Source organism: Manacus candei, unplaced genomic scaffold (assembly GCF_025592945.1).
Source record: "Manacus candei isolate 608988 ecotype Guabito, Panama unplaced genomic scaffold, ASM2559294v1 h1tg000048l, whole genome shotgun sequence".
Taxonomy (NCBI): Eukaryota; Metazoa; Chordata; class Aves; order Passeriformes; family Pipridae; genus Manacus; species Manacus candei.
Genome location: NW_026138096.1, coordinates 10,362,989 through 10,372,750, shown reverse-complemented (window position 1 = coordinate 10,372,750; position 9,762 = coordinate 10,362,989). Strand labels below are relative to the sequence as shown.

The window sequence follows — 9,762 nt, the reverse complement described above, 5'->3', positions numbered from 1 at the left end:
ATAAACATTTATTTTTTTAAGTCACTGCCTGAGATCCATGTTGCCCCAGAATGCCTCAGAATGCCCCAAAAATGAGCAACACCTCATGGACAGACATATCCAAGAGACATTTGCTCGAAACCACCACACCAACTCCACCAAGGAACCCTCCAGCAGAGGCACTGACCCAGCACAGCTCCACAAAGCAACACTGACTTGCCCTCACCAGCTCTTTCTTCCACACCATTCCATGATAGGTTCATCTTCCAGTTCAGGTCAGCTGCAGCCAGCTCTGCACCTCGGATTTACACCTAAGGCTCAAGGGGGCCTGTCAAGTTTTCCATTTACAAGTAGAGAACCAGACAGAGGTGGTACAAGGAGCATCACTTGATGTCTCATCCGGAGGTGTCTGGAGCACTAACCGGTGACATTGAGCTCAAGTCTGATGTTCACATTTGCTTGACGGGATTTTGACATCCAGATCCTTGTAATGGTATTTAATTGATGAAATTTATTTTCTTTTTATTTTGTCAAAACCTGCTCTATTTAAGGTACGCATCACAACTACCACAGCCTCATGAAAGTGTGAACTTCACACTCCCCAGCAGCCTGACAGCACCTTTCCTCACTCACCAACATGCTTTGATGCCCAATCCAGCACACCCAGTTCCAAAACCATTTTCCATAACTCAGCTCTGAGTACCAGCCCCAATGGCAAATGACATCGAAGCCAACAGCACCTGCTTTCTGACAGACTAAGGAAAATAAAGGAGCTTCTTTTTCAAAGGACTTATAAAAAACAAACCACACACAAAAACAATTAGCAGGAAAGCAAGGAAGAAAGATGTACATCAAATACCAGCCCAGCCCCTCACAGTCTGATGAAACTGTTGTTACTGTACGTGCAGAGCTCCAGGAAGCATCACCCATCCCCATGTGCAAATGGTCACCCAGAGGCAGCACCGGGGCCCTCTCTGGTGAAGCAGACAAGAGGGTTTGGGGCAGGGCGGAAGCCCCTGTGGTTACAGGGGAGAAACACAAGTTGTTAAAACAAAATTAAAAGGAAATCATACCCTTGGGCATTGAGCACTCTCAGTGTGCTCAGCTGACTGACCACCTGCCTTGCACAAAGCAGCTCTTCAGACCAAATGCAAAGAAGAATTGACCAAAAAGGAATTGCAAAGAGAACAATCGAGCACCTGAAGAACCCGGCTGTGTGTCAGGAATGAGTGTACTCTGAGATAAATGATACACATGGATCTATGCCATGAAACATCTGTGTCTCGCTGGGTAAGAAAATGCTCTGGGCTCTGCCATCCACATGAGACCCCCTGAGTGTGTTCAAGAGAAGGAGGCAGAATCCCTGGCAAGAAATCCAACCGGAGACCTTCAGCCAAAGCACGAGGCTTGTCTGTGACTTCTGTGGAGCTGGAGCTGCTGTGGATGCCCAGAGGGCTGGGGGACAGCAGCCTGGGGTGTCTGATCCTACCTCAGGCATGAGCAGCAGCACTCTGAGTCTCTAGGGAAGACATCAAAGCAAAATCCTTGAGGCACCATTTAGAAATTATCAGGAAAAATGAGCCAAACTGCACATTAGAACTGAATTTCTTCAGGATTTTTTTCCTCTGCATTTTGCCGCAGATGCCGAGCATCCCCTCTTTACCCAAGAGGGTCCTGATGACATCACATCCTCCCCAAAGTGTGACCCAGCCTCCCAAGTTGAGCTAGAAACATCGTCTCAGCAGCACTGCACCATCTCCAAGGACAGACACCCCCAGCAGAAGATGGACGGGTCTCCTGCCCTGCTCCTCCTGCTCGCTCTGGGACTCTGTGAGTATGGATACAGGGTGGTGCAGCCCCATCACCCAGAGGGACAAGGAAAAACCTTCCACTGAATACAAGAAATTGGGTAAATAGTCAAAGCGTGGGAAATAGCAAATAAAAAGGTCGACTTTGAGATGTGCTCAGTAACTGTGGCGGGAAAGGCGGCATCACCTCAGCCGGCATAGGGCAGCCAGAGGGGTGGCTGCAGCACCACAAGCACCAGGAAGGGAGCCTTGTCATACAGGTGGTTATGGAGGGGAGGGAGAAGGAGGCAATAAAGAGCATTTAGCACTCAGTGCTTTAGGGAGTCACTTCAGATAAGTTGGGAAGGGATAACATCCCTGAGAAGGCAGCTGGAAGGGCAGCACCCATCTGTAAAACCCACATGGCTGATTGCTGAGCACCCTCCATGCACAATCCCAGCAAGGACTCCAACAAAGCCTTCCAGTCATCCAGACACCATGGTCCTCCTTTGCATTTGACCTCACAGACTGAGAACAGGAAACCAGGTTTGCTCAGAGGGGCCACTGGCTCTTTCCAAGAGGTTCCAACAAGGATTTCTCTCCTCCAGGCTGCCCCGGGATCCCTGGCCAGATGTATGAGATGAAGATCAGGTTTCGCAACAGCATCACCCAGCTCCGGGTGGGACAGCGGCTGGAACTGGAGTGTCAGACTGACAAGAAGGACAGTGGCATGTTCTGGGTCCGCCAGGACAAGAGTGGGACCCTTCACTTCATTGTCTTCATCTCTTCCCTATCCCGAGCCACCTTCAAGGGGAGTCAGAGAACATCCACACGCTTCGAGGCCAGCAAAGACAACACTATCTATCGGTTGGTAGTGAAGTCTTTCACACAGGAGGATGAGGGGAACTATTTCTGCCTCGCAAACATCAACCAAATGTTGTACTTCAGCCCTGGCCTGCCTGCCTTCTTCCCAGGTCAGCAATATCTACTCCCAACCTCTTTTAGCTCTGCCAAAATCCCCAGCACCTCCTGCCTGTGCCTTTTTTAACCAGCTGTCTCTCCCACAAACTCCATTTCCCTGCTTGCTTGCCCAAGGCCTCTTGGGACCAACCCACTGGTCCTCCTGCCAGAAGCTCCCTGCTTGCCATCTCTCCTCATGGTATTGCTCCTGCCCAAAGGCAAAGATGACTGGGGAGACCCAGCATCATTTCCCCATCCCCACTTTTCAATCCCATCCATGGCTCTGAAGGGAGAAGAGTAAAGCGAAGTCCAGCACTACCCTCTCCTTCCTCACCTCACATATGTCCTAAAACTCAGTGTTCAGTCTTTCTGAGGATGGTGGCAGACAGCAAGACATAAGAAGCCTACAGCTCCTCACTGGTTCTTGGGATACCCTCCCTGGGGGAATCCCCGTTCAAAAGGGGCTCTATGAAGCCCTAATATGTGTACAGAAAAAACTATAACCTGGGCAGGGGTGGGAGAACTGAAGGGCCGGAGAGACCTGTTTTACTGCATTTCCCTACTTGCTGAATTCATCCATTTTCACTTTTAGTCATCACCACACCGGGACCCACCACTCAACGTGGTATCACTGGAAAGGACTCCGACGTCAGGACCCCAGATCCAGGTAGCCTGGGTACAGGGAGGGAGAGGGAGGCAGCTGGGTTCTGGCCCATTGATACCACTGAAACCTGCAGGCATTTTGGGGTGGGAGGAGAGTGAAAATCCACAGAGCTTTATCAGAGTTGGAAGGATTAAACTCCAGTGTTTCATCCCACACAGGAAAGGCTTAGGATGAGGTAAAAAGCACGAGCATGTCTCATGCCTGGGCATGCCCAGAAGAGGGGGAGGGAGGGCAGAGCCTTGGGGGCTGAGGGTGGTTTTAGCCTCATCAGGGGAAAGAGAAAATTTTTGGCTACATGTCCTCCTTCAAGTCTCTGGAAAATGGTGAGAGTGGCAGCCCAGAGGAAGACCCCTGCCTCACCACCAGCCTCATGGAACACCAGGCATGGCCCTTGGCAGCTCCTTTGGCTCCACCAGAACTGGTCGTGACACCAGCCCTGAGCACCTGCTGGACCTCTCCCCTTCTCCATTCATGCTCAAAGGTTGGACTCAATGATCTTGGAGGTCTTTTACAAACTTGACGTTTCTGTGCTTTTTTGACCTTTACCCTTCTCTATTCCTTCAGAGTCCAGCACGGAGAAGGACCTGAATTCCTTCTGTGATGGTGTCATCTGGGTTCCCTTGGCAGGTGCCTACCTCCTGCTCCTCATCGCCCTGGCCATCACCATCCTGCAGTGCCCAAGTAAGACTCACCACAATCCCTATAGATGCACTTCCAGCCTCAAACCACAGCCCTGTCCCTCAGAGGGATGGATGTTCTGCCTGCTTTGTGAGGCATGAGATAACCAGGACACAGTCAGTGCAAGAGAAGGACTACTGTTAGAATCACTGTCTGTATTTTCCTCATCAGTAGGCTTAGGCTGAAAAATAATTAACAACTTAGAATCATAGAATCAGAAATGTGTTTAGGTTGAAAAAGACCTTCAAGGAAGAAAAATTGATTAGAAACAGACAGAACTGTCTTGGCTCTACTATCTTTAAATTGGTGTGTCAGAGATTAATGTACCAGGGCCTGAAACATTCTGACACATCAGGGTAAATATGCTCCAGCATATGCTGAGACTCCCAGTAGCAGCTTGAGCTGTAACTAAAAAAGTAACTTCATTACACAGGTTCAGAGACTGCCACAGTTTAAGCAGGAATGCAGGTCAGTAAAAGTCCTTTGGTGAAATTTCGTGTTTGAAATGAAGTTGAACTACCCTGAGCAAGCAATGAGTGCAAATGGATTCAACTCAGCTTAGCTCACTGAAATCAGTTCGACTCTCCAGTACCCCCAGAAGTTATGACTTCATTAATCCAGCTCTGCTCATTTGCCTGAACACCAGCAGTTCTGCTGCTGAATTAACCTAACTAGATCCTCCCTGACCCTGCAGCCTGGAGCTGATGCCAGATGAATTTACCAGCTGACCCAGCTAGAAAAGTACCATTTGTCATCATCCTTCAGCCCTGAAAAATACTAATCTCCACACTCTGCAGAGATAGGAAGGAATGCATGAAAAAGCATTAAGGAGACACAGCCAAAAATCATTCTCCTCGGGGGAAGTAGCTGATGATGCAGCAGAGTGCCTGGACTTGGTCCAAATTCCCTCTGAAGTCATCAGGAGCCAAAAGCCCTCCACATACAGTGGCATTCCCTGGTGACCTGCAACACACAACCTACAAACACCCCTCAGTGATTTATTTCTGCCTTTTAACACTGATGTAAAATGATCAGTGAAAAGCCATCAGCTGCAGTTAATTTCTGCAGCAGCCTAAGACCTGAAGGACAGATTAATACCTTGGGCTAAAATTAATGGCAGAACACTGTATTTTGCTGGACACATCCCAAAGTAACAACAGAGATGCGAAAATGGGGAAGAGCATTGTTCAACTTGGTTGCATGTGGAGTGGCACCATTGCCACTCACCTCTTGTAGAAACAATTGCTGCTGAGGGATTTTCAGCAGTGTGCCAAAGTTAACAGAAATAATTCACCCACGGGGTTCCCAGGCTGACCCTGCTACTGCTACTCACCTCACACTTTAATTCATCAAAATGTTTAAGTGGAATATTGAGGTAACATGAGCTGCAGCACCACTCCCTGGCAGGGATTTGCTTAAAAATAAACCAGGTTTATCCGTGGTTAATTTTAAAGATATCAGCTGCTGGGGAACACCAGACCCACCTTGCTGCAGTGTTTCTTTACTGTGACTTGGTACCTTTAAACTAAAACATTTTCTTTCTTATTTTAGAAACCAGAAGATGAAGGTGCAGGTGTAAAAGGTTAGTAAGTGACAGGCATTGGCAATTTTCTCTTAAACTTGGCACCCTCAGGCAACAAAGCAGGAAGGTGCCCAAAAGCAACCTAAAAATTCTTCATCCAACAGCCGGTGGATGGGAGGGGTCTGTGAAATTACTTAAGGGCAAAAATGAGACAGAAGATTCTCTTGTCCTGTGTTTTTGGATTTGTTTGCAGTTTTTGTTTGGGGTTTTTTTATGATTAATTAATTCAAATCACTGGGCCCTGACACACCAGTAGATATAAAACATAAAGACAGGTGGTGCTTGTGGCAGACCAAAAAAATCACCACGGCTTCAGGCCTCTATTTCCCCTACAGGCACTAAGGAACAGCAGCAGGGAGGCTGCTGCAAACTTGGATGACTTTCCTGAGAAACAGCACTGCAGACAGGAACAGACTTAAAAGTAACCCAGTTTCTAGGGCACACGAAGATCTTTCTTTTATGCTTTCCCTCCTGCCACCCCAACCCACCCATCATCCTGAGTCACAAGGAAAACTCCATCACAAGGAGAATTGCAATTTGCCAGTTTGGAAAAAGAAATGCTTTTGCCCACGTGCATTATCCTTCTGCAAAAAGACCTCCTTGCAGCCAGTTTCTTCACCTCCCCTGCTCTGCAGGAAACCACTTCTGCAGCTTTGCAAGCCTTGGGCACTCTGGGGCTTGTGGCCAGAGAGCCACTAAGAAATCATTGCTACTGCTCCAGGCAGCCAGTGCTGGGCTAGTGCTTGGAAAAGATGGGTAGCCAAGAAAGTTTTGGACAGCATGTTCACAGCTCTGGAGCCTCATTCTTTGCAAATCAGAGCATCTTTTAAATCAGATAAATTCATGTTCTTTGTTATACATCCATGGGGCTTATAGTAAGAAAGGTAATTGTCTTTCAGTTGTCTAAATTAATACAATCTCTCACAGAAAGACCACCCTCCCCTACAGTAGTAGATCCCTACAATTTTTTAAGGCAGAATGTATTTTTTTTACCCATCTGAAAAAGGGAACAGTCTGTCAGTTTTACAATGGATATTTATTATAGCCAGTACTCTTCTGATCCCTGTCTGCCTTTCCAAGGGAGAAATGATAATGAAAAGCTCTACCTTGTTTAGGATGATGTTTGCATTCTTCACTTATCTCAACCCCTGTTGCTAGCCCTGGACAGGGATGTTCTGTCCCTACAGAGAAAAAATATCTGCCCAGCTCTTCAGTTTTGCACCAAAGGAGTGGTTGGGTTACAAGGACCTCAGGAAATCACCTCCTCAAGGACACCTTTCCTTCAGCTGCACTAACATGACATGGTTTAAGAAATTGTAGCATATTTCAGTTTTTATTTAGAGAGGAAATTTCTGCTGCTCTGAGCAACTCCCAATTATTGAAATGAAGCTCTTTAGAAGTTAATAGTGCAATTCACAGCATGAAAGAGCACCTAAGGATCTGGCCTGGGATTCTTGCTGGCAGCAGAATGATTCATTTTCCACCACAAATTAATCTTCAGTAAAGAAGGGTGCCAAATCTCCAATTTGTTAGATCAGCATAAAACTCTCAGGTCCTGGAGACCAGTAATTTCTATCATTTTGGGTGCACTCTGCCTGTCTAGAAAGCCTCCTTTCAAACTCCTCTGCAGGAGACAGGTTGCAATAAGAAAAAGTCTCTAGGAATTGATAACAGCTTGTCCAACTCCAAAAAAAAAACACAAACGAGGTCTTCTTTATTTATTCATTTCTGAATGTGGAGAAAGGCTTGATGAGAGGACAGGAGTGAGCAGAAGTCAGAGGTAAATTGAACCTTCTCCCTTTTTTTAAATTAGTGCAAGAACTCATCATCAGTGTATCTTAAAAACATCCTTCTGCTGGCTGTCACTACCTGAAATGTTGGCAGATCCTTCACTAGCACAAAGATGATTTCAGAACATTTTGCAGCCTCCTCTTGCAGGTCCCTGGCTGCAGACCAAGGCTAAACAAGATCATCAGCTCATCACACATTAATTGCCTTTCTCTTCCTTTCCCATCAAAGTCAATCAAACCCTTTTCTCTCTCCAGGCCTGGGCAGGGGAAGCCCCACACCAAACCCGGCACAAAAAACTGACACCTTGCAGCATCCACACCTTTGGGCTTCTGGATCGTCTCCCGGGAGCTGTCAGCACACAGACCCATCTCCTACGTTCTCTACGCTGTGACTGCACCTCATGCACTCTGCCCTGGCAAACTGGAAAAGACAAGATGGAGCACAGACACCCAGACAACAAGCAGCACTGTTTCTGGGAACTGCACCCTAAAGCACAGCTCCTTCCAAAACTGGAGCTTTTCAAATCAATTCCCAAGGCCCAATGCCCTCTATTCCCAGTGACAGGGTTCAGGCAAAGGAATCAGGTCAATCCTGATGCTGACAGGCATCAGTGACAAGCAGATGAGGAATAAGGAATAAATCTCTACTCAAGGGTGTGTGCTACTTCTTTCTAAAATGCAGCCAGGCTTTGAATTCACTACAAAGTGACTTGGAAATAAATGCTCTCACTTAACACATCCTCTGTCTGTGGTGCCACCTCTCTCCTAGGATTTGTACTGTTTTGTCTAACCTATTACAAGGCTGGACTGAAAAAGTAAATATGGATTAAAGGGCCTTACTTCTTGTCTTTTTACAGTTCTGTGGGCAATGTTTTGTTTCCCTCATGCTATTCCTCTTCTGCTCTTATCCCCAATTCCACCAATTTCAGCAGGAGTTTGGCCCGAGTAAGGAAAGTGGGATTTGTTTGTTTCTAAAAGAAATGGATGAGGGGTAACAAAAATAGTCTCTGTCGATTGTTTTGGTTAACAATAAAGGGCCTTTTAACATGTTGATTATTTAGGGACATGTTGATTGACTGCAGTAAATTCTGTTTATTCAGATCTGCAAGCTCCAGGAAGCATCACCCATCCCCATGTGCAAATGGTCACCCAGAGGCAGCACCAGAGCCCTCTCTGGTGAAGCAGACAAGGGGTTTTGGGCAGGGCAGAAGCCCCTGTGGTTACAGAGGAGAAACACAAGTTGTTAAAACAAAATTAAAAGGAAATCATACCCTTGGTCATTGAGCACTCTCAGTGTGTTCAGCTGACTGACCACCTGCCTTGCACAAAGCAGCTCTTCAGACCAAATGCAAAGAAGAATTGACCAAAAAGGAACTGCAAAGAGAACAATCAAGCACCTGAAGAACCCGGCTGTGTGTCAGGAAAGGCATCTTGGGACCAACCCACTAATACTCCTGCCAGAGGCTTACTTCTTGCTGTCTCTCCTCATGGTATTGCTCCTGCCCAAAGGCAACGATGACTGGGGAGACCCATCCTCACTTCTCCATCCCATCCATGGCTCTGACAGGAGAAGATGAAAGCAAAGTCCACCACTACCCCATCCTTTTCCCTAAACATTGCTCCCAGAAGCCCTACAACATCAGGGTGCTCAGGCTTTCTGAGGAGGGTGGCAGACAGAAAGAAATAAGGACTCTGCTGTTCCTTACCAGCTCTTGGGAGACCCTCCTTGGGGGAGTCACCATCCAAAAGGGGCTCTATGAATTCCACGTGGATCTGAGCTCTCTGCTGTGAACAGGAGCAGACAAACCCTGGCAGGGCTGGGAGAGCAGAAAGGGCAGGAGAGAACTGTTTCACTGTATTTGCTTACATGTTGAATTTTCATTTACAGTCATCACCACACCAGGACTCATCACCCAGCACAGCATCACTGAAAAGGACCCCTGCATCAAGACTCCAGATACAGGTACCCTGGATGTAGGGAAGGACAGGGAAAGAGCTGGGATCTGGCCCACTGATACATAGGGGGATCCTGAAAGCATTTTAGAATGGGGAGGGAGTGAAAATCCATAGAGATTTACCAGAGCTAGAAAGATTAAACTTCAAGTAGGAAAGGCTAAGGATGAGGAAAAAAGCATGAGTGTGTCTTATGCCTGGGCACACAGGGAAGTGGGGGGAGAGGAATTTTACTCTTGGTGGGAGACATGTGAAAACTTTTGGCTACATGTCCTCCCTCAAGTGCCCAGGAAAATGCTGAGAGCAGCAGCACTAAGGAAGAACATCCCCACAGGCACAGGGGACCTTTCTGCCTCACCACCAGCCTCA

General features: G+C 47.2%; 1 gene segment (V, D, J or C); it reads left to right on the top strand.

Moving 5' to 3' along the window:
- Positions 1–1,750: 1,750 nt before the first annotated feature.
- On the top strand, positions 1,751–7,756 carry LOC127476131 (T-cell surface glycoprotein CD8 alpha chain-like). The segment is given in 6 exon segments: positions 1,751–1,809; positions 2,375–2,740; positions 3,319–3,393; positions 3,955–4,071; positions 5,620–5,650; positions 7,696–7,756. Coding segments are annotated over 5 exon segments (618 nt in total).
- The last annotated feature ends 2,006 nt before the right edge of the window (positions 7,757–9,762 follow it).